The sequence below is a fragment of the Sipha flava genome, unplaced genomic scaffold (assembly GCF_003268045.1).
Source record: "Sipha flava isolate LNK unplaced genomic scaffold, YSA_version1 71_pilon_pilon, whole genome shotgun sequence".
Taxonomy (NCBI): domain Eukaryota; kingdom Metazoa; phylum Arthropoda; class Insecta; order Hemiptera; family Aphididae; genus Sipha; species Sipha flava.
The window spans coordinates 559914-577320 of NW_020273611.1; the positions used below are offsets into that span (position 1 = coordinate 559914).

Here is a 17407-nt window from a genome sequence, read left to right on the forward strand (position 1 = left end):
ATTCCTATCATTTTAAATTTCTTGAATTTTAAAATATATTATTTCTATAAAATACAAAGAACTAAAGAAGACATTTTGGATGAAAAAATTATTTTATTAAAACTAAATTAAAAAATAGGGAAGTAAACATAAAAAATAATATAATACAAGAACTAAAATAAAAAAAATAAATTCCTAGATAAAATTGCTCAGCTAGTTAATTTATGATTTTTAATACATTACAGAAAAATAATTACATACTATTTAATACTGCACTCGGTAAAAATAAAAGTATAGAGGTTAAAGAAAATAAATATCCGAAAAACTTAAAATGTTAAAAGTTCTTAATTTCTGATGATAGCATGTTTTTTAACAATGTTTTTATTATGATTATAGATTGTAGTTTTAATGTGATTGTTTAATTTTAATGAAGGAAAGAAATACTTCTATTCTTCAATAATTTCTTCCAAAACATTAAATTTCAGAGATTGTAATGTTTATTATAACAAGTATACATTTTAAAAATCTTTATGAAATAATTTTTAATACTGTTATTATTATATATTAATATATAATACTGTTATATTAATTACTATTATTAAATTTTAGTCTGTACCTATAGAATAACATGTTATATTAAGTTAATATATTTTCCACTCAAGTGCAATATTAGAATTTGTATAACATGTACTACGAAAACAAATCTTTCATTTTTCATAAATTTAAGCGGAATTTATAATAAAATCATAAGAATTATATATTAAGTACATGTATTTAAATTTTACCTCAGTTATATACAGGGGACAAAACTAGTAATAGTACATGATATACATTGTATGTAATAAATTAATTTAAATTGAAATATTATGCAAATTATTTTTTTTTTCTGTAAATACCTACATTTTTTTTTTACGATTAGTTAAATATATAATCAAAATAGTTATAACAAACTGTATTTTTAACATAAAATACACCTTTATCATTTAATTTTTATGAGAAATAAGTTTCATAATCATAGACAAAAGATTTATAGATACTTATAAGTATGCATATAGATACCCAACTAAGGTTATGTTAAAACCCTGGACAAAAATACTAAAATATTTATTTAATTATTTATATGAGGTAAAATTTTAAGTACAAAGCCTATTACTATGGATATTATCTGGTTCTAATGTCACTGTTCTTAATTTAACCAAATTAAAGTTTTATTATTGTAACATCTTTAACATACTATTATATAAACAATATTGAACAATAATGTAAAATTCCAATAAAATTAGTAATTATTATAGCACTGATTTATATATAAAACTATACAAAAAATGCTGCAAGAGAAAGTGACTCGAATACAACAAATTATTCTGATATAAGTAGGTTGTCTATTATCTTTTGTCTATGTTTATATTTAATGATATATCTCATAACAGTTTTGATAATCAAATATGAAAATATAATTACGTACATTCCCAATTTCATTAAATCACTTTAAAGAATTTGGTTAAGTTTTAACATTTCAATAATTAAATAGCAGGAAGTAATGAATCAATCATTTTAAGGTACAATTTTATACTCAACATGTATATTCAATATTTATATAATCAAATTTTTTTCCAAATGTAAAAATAAAATAACTTAAAATAAAATGCAATAAAAAAAGTTATTACTATGGAGATATTTCTTATTAGGAAACAGTTTTTACAATTAATATATAAAATATACTTGTAGAACTATGTGATTCAAAATTTAATAATACTTTTGATTGTAAAATTAATACTGGCATGAGCGTAATGAAATTATTTTTCTTATAGAAACGCAAATAGATACATACACATACATATACACACACATATATATATATATAAATATGTATATATATATATATATATATATACAGTTATATTTTTAAAAAATATAAATATGAATCTGTCACAAAAAAAGAAAATATTCATAAACAATAATCCTAAGAAAAAAAAAAAATTAAAGCACGAGGACATACGTTTTTTCTAATACACTAATAAAAAAGTAAATTGGAACTCAATTCATAAAGATAAATCTGTATATAAAATTAAATTATATTTTACTATTGAATACAATTAAAAATTCAACTTTCAATAAATCATATATAACCACGCCATTTTAAAGATAGTGAAGACAGAAAGAGTTGGAAATTATGTGCAATTATGTAAATAAATTGTAAATATTAAATAAAAATGAGTTAAGATGCTTTAGGACTTAAGACTCAATAATTGGTAACTTTAAATTAGTTTTTCAAATTATCATTAGCACAACTTTTGGGAATGCTAAATCAGACCCGGAAACAATATACTATATAATATTCAAGTATTTTAATTTATTAGACAAAGAAAATGAGAAAGTAAAAGTATTTCATATTTACAGAAATACTGTTACTTTCAAGTTTTTATTATTAATCATTGTTTATTGGCATAAAAATAAACCCACAAGCAAAATAAATAAAAAATATACGGTATTTAAAAAAAATAATCAAGTAGTTCTACTTCAAACTTAATTTTTAAATAAATTGTTATTTTTAAGATTTTTTTTGATCAATTAATTTTTATAATATATAAATATATATTTATATAGTGTCATATTCAGGAAATTTGAAACTCAGGGCTAATAAAAATACAGTGTTTATTTTATGTAGGTGGAAAAATGTATATTCAAGACTTTTTTAATTTTTCACAAACTTAAGAGGGCCCTCATACTAACAGCGTCTGGAAAAAGCATACCCACCCACTTGTCCCCTCTAGATCCAACTCTGTATATATACATAATTAGGTAAAGAATATTTGATAATGATTAAATTTCAATAAAAATTTCAGTTGCGCCAATAATATTAATTTTCAATATGTTTTTATATGTTAATTTCTGAAATTATTTTTAGGCATGATTATGATTTATTTACTAATTGTACATCATTGTGGTCTAATGAAGGAAAATCGATTTGGGATCACTATGACATTTTAAAGTAAAAAATAAATATAATATTTAGACTGAATTCAGGATGAAATAAGTGATTGATTATAAGTGGTCATTGTTTTATTCTTATGAAATATTGAGATTTTTGTAATGCATTAATATACACTGAACAATAATCTGAATTCAGTCTTGCATTTATGATAAATCTAAATGTAAATCAAAATGTCGTGCTTAACTTGTATTAATCACATAGGACAAAAAAAAAAGTTATTTATGTTGTAAGTATATAAAAAAAAAAAAAAACAACAAATTCATATGAATAAAAAATATCACTAATATAATTTACTTGGCAATATTTGAATGGAGATTTTATGTAAGAGCAAATTAATGCCATTACCTCCAGATCAATTAGGAGTATACTATTGTAGTGATGGTGTACTCCATTGCTACTGGGGTCCATTATGGGGCAGGCCTGCTTGATTACTTGGCTATAATTATGAATATTTAATAAATGTTGAAACTGTTCAGTTCAAAAAAAAAAAAAAATAAAATAAAATATTAAATTAAATATAAACTTACCAGAGTCATGGGTGGAAAATGTGGAGCTTGAACAACCATATGTTGCGCAACCGATAAATGATGACCCAATTTAGGGCCAACATTATCTTCTGCTTTTTCTTCTTCTCTCCTCTTAAGACATGCTGCTTTAGGATTAAGGTTTCTCTCTGTAACAAAAAAAAAAAAAAAAACTATATTAAAGTTTCCAAAAATAACTTAACATCATAGATATAAAAATGTACCTCTAACTTGTTGTTCCAATGACATAATGACTTCAACAGCCATATTGAGAATACCCAATTTAGTTTGAGGTTTGTCGGTCTTTAGGTGTGTCATACACATCCTACCAAGTTCTTTTAATGCTTCATTAATGTCACGAATTCGAATTCTGAAGAAAAAAAAATGTGAAAATTCAAGTTATTAACCAAGCTATTACAAGTAAAAAGTATAACAATTAAATTTTCATATTTTAATGTAAAACTCTTATAATCAAAACCTACCATTTGATTAAATATTTAATTTTAAAATAAAATGCACTAAAATTTCAATTATATATATTTTTAATTTGGTACCTTTAGTTTCTATATAAATATTTATGATAAGAAAAACAATTTGTTATAAGAAATAATGTTTATTTTGACAAATAAAAAATAATTTTTTTTAAAATGAATTATAAATTAAAACTGAGACATTGGGTGGTTAAATTGATCGTATTATTTTTAAATCTCATCTAGTCATTGATTTTTAGCTGTGTACAAGGGGTATGGACCGAGTTGAAATATAATGCATACATTTATAAATATAAGTTTTATTATTATTCAATTAAGATACTATGTTTCTGTTCTTTAAAAATATTAAATGAAATCTGGAAATTATTATTGATAAAAAAATAATTAAAAGGAGCCAAGCGCCGCATATATTTGCAGGCTAAAAAGCTCACCTTTCACGAGCGTTATTTGCTTGGCGACGCTCCTTTTCCCGCTGAGCTTTTAATTCAGGATCTTCGCTTTCGTCGTCCACACTTGTACAACAGCAATAAGAAAACATTACAGATAGTAAATAGTCTTCTAAACTTATATTATCTATGTTGTAACTATATTTTTTTAATACTACAAGAATTTTAATTTAAGAAAATAGTATTAATAATTTTATTTATTCGGAATTTTTAATTAGAAATATTTTTAAATTGTATAAAACAAATGTTAAATGTTAATAAAAGTTAATGTAAAATCAATAATATTTTTTAAGAAATTGAATTAAATTTCAAAACCAGTATCAAATAAAAAGTTATTTTAATAAATTTATATTAAATTAAAAGTGGGACATAAGTGAAAAGGTTATTATTTACCTTTCGCGAACATTATTGGCTTGTCTCCTTTCTTTTTCTCTGTGCGCTTTTGTAGATGGATCTTCTCCATCTTCATCAGCACTAGAACAACTAAAATAATATTGATAAAAAAAATTAAAGTGTGTTTTATAATTTTTAAAGACAGCTGTGGGTAAAGAATAAATAGAGGTGTGCAAGTATCCAATGTCAATTGAACACCAAAATTATAAGTAATAATAATTTGTTATTTCATTTGAATTAGGTACTCATGTTACATATACTCACTAGTATTTCTAATTAAAATTAGTATATATTCTATCTGTATTAGTATTTTCATGTATAGGCTTCTTATTTTGGGATTTATTTAGGTTTTTATTAAATATTATTTAAGGGATTATTTTGAAATTATACTAGTTATATTCAACTATGCATTTTTATATATATTTTTATTATCTATACAACACTAGTTTTTTGATATTTTAAATTATTTAGCAATTAATAAAATTATCATCCAATTAAAAGAAAATGTAATAAATTACCAATAAACTAGTTTTGTAAACATTCATCTCAAAGTAATTGTTATAATATAACTAACTAAATATTAAATTTATAAAAATGGCCACGCGATAGTTTTTAACTCAGATTTCATATAAATTTAGTAGGTGGTAATTTAATTTTAAATTGATATTTGTTCGTTTGAGGTTCAGCTCGGTTTAATCAACTGATTACACACCTCTACGAAACAAAAATCTCAAGTTAATTTAAGTTAATGTGTCTTATAAAACCAAAAAGGGGAAATTTCACATTTAACTTACTATCGGCGGGACCGTTTTGAATTTTTAATTAGAGACGAATCATTTGGGGGTGAATTGGCATTAACGATGTTATTTACTAACAAGTGATCACTGCTAGTTGGCTTCGTATCTGAACTGTCTGGAGGTTCCTTCCGCTTTTCTAAAAAAAGGAGAAAAATTAGAAATCTTAATTAGATAAAAATATTTTATTAAATTATATCAGCGATTCTCAAACTGTGCTCAGCGGAACTCTAGGGCTCCGCGGAAGAAGTCTAGAGGCTCCGTGGACATATATTAATTATCTAAATTTAAATATTATTAAATTTCTTAGTTATTGAGGAAAAACATTAGTGACCTAATGAATTGCGCAACGAGTTATACATCCTGTAAGGACACCAATTTTATTTACAACCAAGACTTCTGAAAAAATTTGGTTATTATGACTTCATAACTTGGCTAGTATTTTCACAAAATTAAATGAAGTAAGTTTATCAATACAACTTAAAATGACCAAAGTTTTCATAGCAAATGACAAAATCTGAACTTTAGAAAAAATTAATTTTGAACTGTGTGTTTTTCTCAATATGAAATATTATTATTATTGTTTTCTTGAATATAAATTCCTGATTTTCGGGGCTCCATAATTTTTTTGAAAACATAAAGGCTCCGCGGACAAAAAAGTTGGAGAACAACTGAATTATATGACACAAATTAAATTAATTAATACATACTGATATTGCTTAGTCTCTCAATTTTAATTGGTCCATCACTATCTTGACATGTTGAAAGTGTTTGGTAAGTATTTGGGACACCTCCAACTGTAGCAGTAGCCGAATGAGGACTTCCCTAAAAATAAAATGAAATGTATTAAGTTTAAAATAAATTTATAAGCAACTATAATCTAAAAATAATTTATTTAACTTACTATATGTTGATGATATAATGGTACAATGCCTGAAGCGGAATGTTGAACACCAGCTAAACTTAAAGCTTGACTTTCAGCATGATTTCGTAAAACATTTATGGCATCATCCAGTCTTTCTTCCATGCGACTACCCTGTAGTTGTAATAACAATAACAATAATTATAATAAAAACTAATATATTTGTGCAATTAAGCTGTTAGACTATAAAATACATTAAGAATATGCAGCAACCCAAAATTAGGCAATTTACAAATAGTATTTATTATTTTAAATGTTAGAAATGTTAGAATATTACATACCAAATGAATAGTGCGATGGTCAGTAGGGAAATGAGGAGATCCAGGATGGGGTGGTACTACGCCAGGGGTCCAAGATCCGGCATTGTTTGTAGGTGGTAAAGGTGCCAAAGGTGGTGGCGAACTTATAGGTGTAGATGGATTTGAACTGTAACTGCTGACACTCTGGTCAGTGGGATATATCTAAAACAACACATTGTTGTTTTTTAGATATTGGTTTTTTTTATTTGATCTTTTTAAAATAAATAAATATGAAATGATTCTTAACCACTGACGTAGGTTTAAATACTGTAAACATACCACAGTATGTAAAATTTCAAGGATAGGATTTAGATATTTGTTTAATAAAGATTGAAAATGGTTCCTATAAAAACCTATTCCTTCCTAACCACAACACATAATTAACTATGAAACGTTTATAATGAATTGCCATGATTAGTTGTTAATTAAGCAACAAAAAGCCTTCAATGGTAACTATTAAAGCACACCTTATTATCCCAGCATATATTTATATATTATATACATATATAAAAATAAAGCAAATAAATAAAATAGTTTATCGTACTGATGCTAATGCTTTGCCAAGTGTATCCCCGGGAGATTGAATAGTGGGACTGTTATGTCCTGGGTACATCATTGAGCTAGGGGTAACTGCAATTGGACTTGGAGCAGAAGGAGGAGCTCCACGCAAGCTTGACATAGGTGGTAGAGGGGAAGTGCCTAGGCCATCTGTAGCAGGTGAAACACCACTAGGAGGTATACTAGCATTTGGACCAATAGTATTATAACCCTGTGGAAAACAAACATTAATTATCACTGTATTTAAATGAATAAAACATTAATATTTGAAATTATTATAATTGCTCATATACATGTATCAGAGTATATTTTTTAATATACTTAAAGGTAAATTAATTTTAATTTAATTTTTAATACAATTATTAATATTTTATCTCATTTAAAATTGAAATCATATAAATGTCTTATACTTAGTGATTGAAACATATTATCAAGTTTATTGGACATATGAATATGTGAAAGGTAGTATTGGTTTAGCATCGATAGTGGACAAGATAAGAGAAAATAGACTAAGATGGTTTGGGCATATGATGAAGCAAGAGGAAACAAAAGCAGTAACAGTGGTTATGAAAATGAACGTTGAAGGGAAATATAGAAGAAGAAGACCAAAAAATAGATGGTTAGATATAATTGAGAATGATATGAGGACTGTTGGTGTGTACATAGGGGATGTCGAAAATCAAGACGAGTGGAGGTTTAGGACAAAGGTGGCCAACCCAAATAGGAGAAAAGTGTGGAAGAAGAAGAATATGACATTAAATATTACAATATAACATTTGTAAATTTATTTTAATATTTTGAATCAAACAATTAAATAGTTGTTTGATATTGTTTATTATTTACTTATTTATTATTACTTAATTTATTGAAATTCAAAGGTCATTGGCTTTTGATACCCAAAATTTAATTTTAACATTGTGTCTGCACAATTTTTTAAATTAAGTATTTCATAGTTAAAATAAAGTAATTAATAAATATTACATTTCAATATTTATTTTATTGTTTCAATAATACAGTCAAAAAACATTTTAATAAATAAATAATGTTGATCAAAAATATTAAAATTGAGTGACAAAACATATATAATACTGTGTATTGCTTATTGTTAAATTAAATGCATTTTAATATAATATCTTCTAACAATTATAGTCCATTAAATGTTTCAATAATAAAAAAAATTTAATTAAATTTATTGTGAGTCACAGAAGAATTTTAAATAGCATATCTTTATAAATATAATTAATCACTTACTGCGTATATACAAATAAATGTGAATATTTTAAATATTTTTACATTCCTATTATAAATTATTTTTTAATAAACATTAAAATATATTGTTGGAGTTACCATTGAAGGATTTTTTTTATATTAGTTTAGTATTCACATTAGTAAAGTTGTTTTCACTTGCTCCTGATTCAGAATCATTATATTCAAATGTTGAAAATCACTTTAAAATCAAAATAAATAATAAATTCTCACCAAATTTTCAGGTGTTAGCATAGTGTTTGTTGGTGGAAAATTGTTTGGCGTCATGTTGGGAGATGTGGTTAGCAGTGAGTTAGGTGGATTGGTATATGTTGTATAGGTCGTAGGAGACTGAAGTTGAGCAGTAGCACTAGTAGTCCAAACATCACTGTTATTTCCTGTACCATCTAAGATAAAAATAATTAAATAAAAAAAATTAATTCACAATAATTTAGTACAATATTTACCTAAATAATAGGGATCAGCATTATATACAGAGGAACCAGGTTTTTGAGCAGCAAATCTAGCTGGATCTGGTGTAAATTCCTCACCACCATACTGAAACAAATAATGAAATCAAAATTAAAAATTATTTATTTAAAATTAATAATTTTTTACATTATATTACCTTCAGAAAGCTAAGATATTTTTATTAAACATACAACTATTTTAGAATACATTTTATAAACAGTTACATTTTTTTTTATTAATTATTTTTTATAGAAGTTTTATCCTTTTTTTTATTTACAATTTAAAAATGTCTAGATAATTTCAATGTGTTTAAAACATTTGTAAAAAATACTATAAATTTAAATGATTATATTTTTTGATAAATTTATTACTATGATTGTTTTCATAGATATTAAAATGCATAGTAAGTTTTCTTATTATTATCATCATTATAAAAAATATTTAGATACAAAATTAAGTGGTTATTATAAAAATTAAACAAATAAGCATATTTACAAAATATAAAAAAATCCAATAAATTTGATATAAAAAAATTTTTTTATAAATTACTTTAAAAGTTAAAATATAGGTTAATAGTTTGAAAAAAACAGATATTTTCTGAGAAATTGTTAAAATACTCAAAGTATGAAAAAATCATTAGCTTGATAATTCAAATTTCTTATGTTCTGTTTACAATTAGTAAGATTCACATAATTACATAGTATGTAAAAAAAAATTAAAATTTTCTATTGATTTAATTAATGTATACGTTAATGTATAACCAAAGCTACTGTATAATAAATAGAGTAAATAAAATAAAATATTTGGGTTTGATATTTGACTATAATATGAGATGTAATATACATATATTTAACATTACAATACAACTAAGGGCAATTACATTTAAATTATTTAAATTAAATAGAATAATTTTTAAAAACATTATGAGAATTGTATATATATATATGTCACTTTACTAGTCTATAGTCAGTATAGAATAATTGTATGGTGTAGTACAACAGTACATATAATACATTACATATTCAGCAAAATGAAGTGATTTGTATATGCCTTAACAAAAAAACTAAAACGGAATCCACAAAAGACAACTACATAGAACTTAATGTTCTACCAATAAGACTTTTATACAAAAAATTTGCTATTTCCTTTACATTAAAAACGTTTGCTCCACAGGTTGATATTTAATAAACGAGAAATCATTGCATATGATATAAAAATTAATTATGCCAAAAAAATTATAGGCTAAAAATACATTAATTATTTAAAATCTAAAATATTCAACTCTAAATATAAACGTAAAAAAATATTTAACATTATATACTAAAACTAATGTAAATAGATACATAAGTCAATCATTATTAGGTGATCTGTATAAAATTTTAAAACTTTATAATGTAAGTACCTATTTGTATACTCATATCTAAATATTCATAATTAGACACAATGATGTTCTTATATTATATTTTTTGTCTATTTATTTGCTGATTTATACATTTATTTATAAGTAGTTAATATAAATCATCGATTCCTAAAATGTGTTTTGCGAAATCTAAGGGTTCTGGGGGACAATCTTTAGGGTTCCGCAAGGCAGTGGCGTAACCACGATTTTTTAAAGGAGGGGGGGGGTCCTAAAATACTATTATTTTAAAGTAGCTGGCAAATTTAATTATTATTTTATTGTTTGATAAATGTAAATATTGTAATTATTATGTAAAATTGACTGATAATTAAATGTATTACAATGTATTATTATTATGTATGTAAAAAGAAAGGTAAAAGTTATATACAAGTTTATAAATTGAAACTAAGATAAACTAAGGTATATAATCATGTTATAATATAACTAATATAAATAAAGGAGGGGTTCAGAACCAGGGACCCTCCCCTACTTGTGCCACTGCCACTATATGTATATGAACATTGAGAACAGTAATTGTAGTAAATAATAATCATGAACTATTTTTAAAACCTTTTTTGGAGTATAGGTTTTACAATAACAATAAATGAAAAATTGGGATCAAGTTGGGGTTCCAAGAAACAAAAAATATTTTTTAAGGGTTCCCTTGGTCGTAAAAGTTTGGGAATAGCTGAAAATAATAACAGTACAGTTAATAACAAATTTTCATATCAATTTGAATTTATAAGGATAAATTAATATTGCAAACTATTTGCTACAGCCATCTCTAAAAATCAAACTGTACAGATAAAGCTTAAATTTAGTCAATATTCATTAATTAGCCTCCAGAATGTGTAAATCAGCAATAACATTTAAATATTGTTATTCAGATACGTAATTTATGTAAAATCAATGGTAACATTTTTTAATCTTAATTTATTAAGTATAAGTACAACTATTAATTATTTAAATTATTTTTGTACACTGTTATTGTAAATAAAAGATGTTATAAAGTGGCCCAGTCGAACAATACTTGTAATAAAAATGTAAGTATAAATAAAATATATACATATATACATTATTAAAATAATATAGGTACAAATATTAAACAAATTTACGCATTAAGTTCTAAACTGTTGATTGTAAATATCTTAGCTGTTTAACGCTGAAATAAAGTAAGTACATGTACGAATGAGTGGCGCCCAACTCTATTGCTAGATGGAGCGGCCACTACATCTAGAAAATTAGGCGTGGGTGGATACTATAAAATGTAAATTAAAACAATTAATTTGAGAAACATTAATTATAATTAATAATGATGATAATATTGTATTATTCAAGCTTCATATTATTTTTGTCCTATTATTTATATAGTATTTATAATATTAACAAATAATAATAAAAAAAAAAAAAGTTTAAATTTGGAGTTTTGAGGCGATTGGGTGGGTATAATAAAATCTAGCTAAGCTTAAAAAACACGTTTTGGGCGCCACTGATATGAATATTGGTAATCACTAACAAATCGATTATAAAATTTGAATCCTCTTATTCGGACGCAACATATTTTGCCGGCTCACAATATAAAACATTTAACACGAATCAAAAATGATGCGTTAAGATAATCAATTATTTAAAGCTTCCAGTTAAAAATTGTAAGCTACATTGGGTTACATAAAAACTAAAGATTGATAAAAACAAAATATTCGTACAATAATGATTCATATTATGTAATATTTATTTTAAAATAAGCAGTTATATTTTGTAAAAATAGGTAGCACCTATGTGGATACAGTCATTAGTCAAGCTATAATCGTTTGCATTCGACTTGATAAAAATAGAAAATCGTATCTATACATTTTAAAATCAATGATAACATGAAATGAATTTCATACGCCAAAAAATTATACCTTTTTTTATTTGGTTTTTACCGAACTAAGAAAACAAATTTATTAAGTACTAAATAACTATGAGAATTATTATAAAATATATTATAATTAAAAAATAAAGTGTTTAATTAATAGATTTAAACCTCAAATCATCACACAAACCGCTATTATTTAATATATTTACGATTCGATATAATTAATAAATAAAAAAATTATAATAAAAATTTGAAACTGTTTTAAGTAAAAATACGGTCAATTAATTTTATCAGATTATACTTGTAGAAAAATTGTATATGTAAATTAAAAGTCTTACTATAGTTTAAAAGGCCCATATTACAAAAAACTACACTAACTTTTCGTGCTAAATATAATGTATTAAATACAAATATTATTAATATTAAGTTGATTAACACTAACGCCACTGTTTCATGACACGTAGTCACTAAATACGACATTATATTTAATAATTATTATTTATTTATAAATATATATTTAAATTATTGGACAAGCGTGTTTTTGCTTTATACGTTACATACTCGTATATTATTCCTTTAATCTTTATGTTCTAATCTTATCCCTTTCTTAACTTAGAATAAAAAAATTATTTTCTGCCATAATTTTGTACTATAAAGAATTTCAAGTAAAAATATTTCACTTCTGTTTTTAATTACGCAAATATATTACTTATTCCTTATATTAATGTAATGACCTTACTATGTATTCTACAGACAATTATTAACAATTAGATTGTAACTTCAGTTATGAGAACAATTGATTTGTAGTAGTAATAAACTGATCTTATTGTAAATTAACAAATTAACTTAATTGTTTTTTTTCTTTGCAACTCAAATATTTTATAATAAGAATTTAATGTATTTACTAACTTACTCACTAAAATAAAAAATTAACAATAACTTTTTAAATAAACAATAAAATAAATTTTTTTTTATAAATGTATATAAATTAAAATTGATAATAAATATTTTATGTTAACTAATGTATTTATCTAATAATTAAAAATGGGTATAATTAATATTATACAAACAGTAGAAATATAAAATATAAGTTCTACGCCTTAGTTAACCAACTATTTCAAATCTAATTGACTAATTGATTTATTTTTAAGTAAAACAGTAAGAAATTCGAGTTATTAATTAAATAACATTATTGTAAGTAGCAAACTGACGTACTCTTTGATCAATGACGTTACTGAAGTAAAATTAAAAAAATTATTAATTATAATTACAATATTATATTATTATAACGATAATTATAATTATTTGTATTATATTAAATATGAACTCGTAAATTTGGTTTATAAAACACTAAAATCTTTCATTTACTTTAAGATTTGTATTTTAATTAAAGTATTACAATACAAAAGAGGAATAATATTTTAATCAAATGTCACTGTTATCGATATTTTTATTTATTTTATATTTTCATATAAAAAATTGTTTCTCATATTTTATCCAATATTTGTAATTCTATAAGTTGTATCTCATTTTTTAAAACATCATTTTTATTAAATAGTTATACTGAAAATGTTGTTTTAATTTCATTGAAGTTTGAAATAAAATACAGTTTTAAACATTTATTATCATTACTTTTATATATTTTTTTTAAAAAAATAGCAAAAACATAAAATTCAATAAAATATAATTTTTATTAGTAGACTTGGTACATTTAGTATTTATTACATACTTATTCGAGTAAATATTTCTTTGATATTAACAGAAATGTTTATCTAAATAATAACCAAGTACCTTGAGTTAGTTTAGTTTTAGTATAAAATATTGTTAAAGTCTATCTTTAAGTAATAATTTTTATACTCGTACACTTAAATAAACTCTATTATTTTTTGTATACTCATTTTAATATTTTTTAACCTATTTTATTCTTTAATAATTTGGTTAATCATTTTTTTTATTCTACTTCTCTTTGTTGTGGAATGAACATTTACTTATTCACATCCGATACAAATCGAAGGAACAAATAAAGACCCATGATAATTCTTGGAAGTAATAAATCGTATTACAATATTGAACTAGTTAATTGTTAATTTTTAGATTATATCACCAAGTTGTTAAATTTTTTCTAAATAATAATAATAACAACAATATTAAGTGATATTATAAGTGTATACAATATACTTTTACGTTTTTTAATAATTATTAAATTTATCCTAGTAAAATATGAATAGATATTGATATCTTACAGCATTGGTAATTTACGCGTACAATACGTTTTATACGATACGCGTATAATAGATAACCTTCATATAAGATGCAAGATGTTTTTTTTTAAATTCACTCAGAATAAATGAAAAAAAAAATTCCTATTTCTGAAATTCATTTAAATTAATAATATTTATACTTAGTAAAAATATATTACGAGGTAGTAATTACCTTATTAAAATTAAATACCTTATTAGGTAGTTAAAAATTATATATATACTATATAAATTATAAAAAAAATTATTTTGTTTGCAATTTTTGTTTTCTCATTCTTTCGAATAGTTACCCATCTAAATAGAAAATAATAAATATTAACACAGACTCAGAATATAATTTATTATTATATTCATATTCTAAAGCAAAAATGTCATGCTAAGTTAATAATATAGAATATTTGGATACGTATACAATTTAAGTATTTCTCTATTCCTTTTAATACTTCTATTCTTTATTGAAGAAAACATAAAAAAAATTACCCATGTAAATTTACATAAACTAAACTATTAACATTAACTATTTATGTTTAATTTCTCGTGTATTAACTAATAATACAAAAATATTAAAAATGTTATGAATATCACAAGTACAATGAAATTACTATAAATACATCCACGATATGTTAATAATTATTAATAATATATTAATAGCACCACAATTGGCTATTTATAATTTGTTTTTCCTTTTTTTTAATGTTATTTTCAATTAAAGATGTATTTTAGTTAATAAAGGATTTTATTTTTATAATATATAACGTATATAATTATGTGTTTTATATTATACATTTTTTACTTTACTGTATTATACATTCAAACAATGATATTTTACTGGTAATAACAATTCAATTAAGTCCAATTGATTTAATAGTTACATCGCAAAATAAATGTAAACTTATAACTTAATATATGTTCATTATTTTTAAGTATAAGATATTTAATATATAATTAATCTATTCTGATATGTGTGTTTCAAAACATAAAAAATAATACTTATTTACTTTTTAAATAAAAGGAAAAATATTTATACAGTCATACTAAATTTAATCAATAATCATAATCATACTTCTATGACTAATATATCCAAAAGTATTCACGTTATATAATTCACCACAACTATGACATTTCTCACATAACAATAAACTATGTTTATTAATGTAAGAATTATATAAAATATACGTAGATAATAATAGTTAAAATAAATTTTAATAAATAAAAATAATTAATATTATTTTGAAACATTGAAAAAATTAGTGATTTTTCCAATACGTCAACATATCTATAATAACACGTACAAGGTTGATACTGACGAGAAATAAATTTAAAACAATTTTCATTCAGACAATGGGAAATTATTTCGCAATACAATTAATCTCATTGATTGACCTTATAACATACTCCGAGTATATTATTTACAATATACAGAACAGAATCCCTGAAAGCGTTAAAAATAACCATAATGGCAGATGCATCTTCAAGGAGACTTACGTGAATGGATTATTTCTTTTTCTAATAAACGATGAAAACAAGAACATAAAGAACTAGTATAAAGCAACATTGAACAATATAAATATATATATATATATATATATATAAATTGAACTTATATACCCAGTTTTTTTATGGAAACTTGTTTTTCTACTCATTTAATTCCTTTTTTACCGTCACAATACCAAAATATCAACAGATTGCATTCAAATGGTAGTAAACAATGAATACTGTGGCATGCAACAAATTAATGAACTTAATTACGAGTAAAATATATTTTGTTTAAACTTGTAAAAAAAACTTACGTTTCAATATTTTTTATGAATAACAATGAAACGCTATTGAAAACACATACATTATTTTAGTTCATTGCGCTACACGATTATATGCGATTAAAAAAACAGTAAATAAGAGTAATATTACAGATGTTATGTCATTATTATGTTAAATCATTATTAAAGAACATTATATTCTATTAAATAAGATCCTAGCAATTCCTATCTAATTTCAGAATAAATAAAATAAAAAATATACTTTAATATAATAGTAAAACAAATGATTTATACTTTAAAACAAATTAAAAGAAGGATTGAGTTTTATATAATAGTTTATAGATGGTACCACGAGTATCCTATTCGCTGATTTTCAATTTTACTATTTAAGAAAAAAAAAGATAAAATCATTTTTTGCCTCTCTTCACCATACCGTGGTCATACTTTATTATAAATGTTATCAACCACACAAACTCATTATTAAGGTACGGCAGTCTTCCAAAAAAAATGCTGGATATTTGACTCAGAATCTTCACATGTTTAAAGAATGTTAGACAATCCTACATATATTTGTTTTATATTTATAAAAATACGTATTATTTTACATCTACGTTTAAATTACAGTGTAATTGAAATCAATACTATAAATATTAATATAAAATGAGATTTTTAAATTAACGATAGCAAATCGTTATTATTTTATTACACATATGAAGAATTTTAATTTAAATCATAGACACTACATTATTACAAATTTTTTTAAACAACACGATGAAAAACAAATTAACAATTGAGTAAAATGAAACTATTTACTTTTTTATTTGTTTAGTTTAATAAACAGTAGAATACCTTTATAATAAAAGTAGTAAGCATACAAGTATATTTAAGTACATTAGGACCATTATACAGTAATTACACTTTCCGATAACTCTTGTATAAGTAAACTAGTAGATAATAAGATCAAAAAGTATAAAATTATTTAAAGTTTAAAAGGTTTAAAACACATAAAATATGTATG

General features: G+C 23.1%; 1 protein-coding gene across 7 annotated transcripts in view; it reads right to left on the minus strand.

Moving 5' to 3' along the window:
- Positions 1-2975: 2975 nt before the first annotated feature.
- The window catches only part of LOC112692204 (transcription factor 12), a 29484-nt gene continuing 15052 nt past the window's right edge, over positions 2976-17407 (minus strand). For 2 of the 7 annotated variants that reach the window (XM_025566800.1, XM_025566797.1), the window contains 12 exons: positions 9114-9204; positions 8881-9053; positions 7388-7612; positions 6826-7005; positions 6527-6658; positions 6333-6447; positions 5623-5761; positions 4829-4918; positions 4421-4501; positions 3723-3868; positions 3502-3647; positions 2976-3410 (listed from right to left, as the gene is read on the minus strand). In XM_025566800.1, the coding sequence (XP_025422585.1) occupies positions 3369-3410; positions 3502-3647; positions 3723-3868; positions 4421-4501; positions 4829-4918; positions 5623-5761; positions 6333-6447; positions 6527-6658; positions 6826-7005; positions 7388-7612; positions 8881-9053; positions 9114-9204 (1560 nt within the window). In that variant the 3' untranslated portion in view covers positions 2976-3368. The remainder of the gene's footprint in view (positions 3411-3501; positions 3648-3722; positions 3869-4420; positions 4502-4828; positions 4919-5622; positions 5762-6332; positions 6448-6526; positions 6659-6825; positions 7006-7387; positions 7613-8880; positions 9054-9113; positions 9205-17407) is intronic. The other 5 variants (XM_025566799.1, XM_025566802.1, XM_025566801.1 and 2 more) reach the window with 5 other exon arrangements.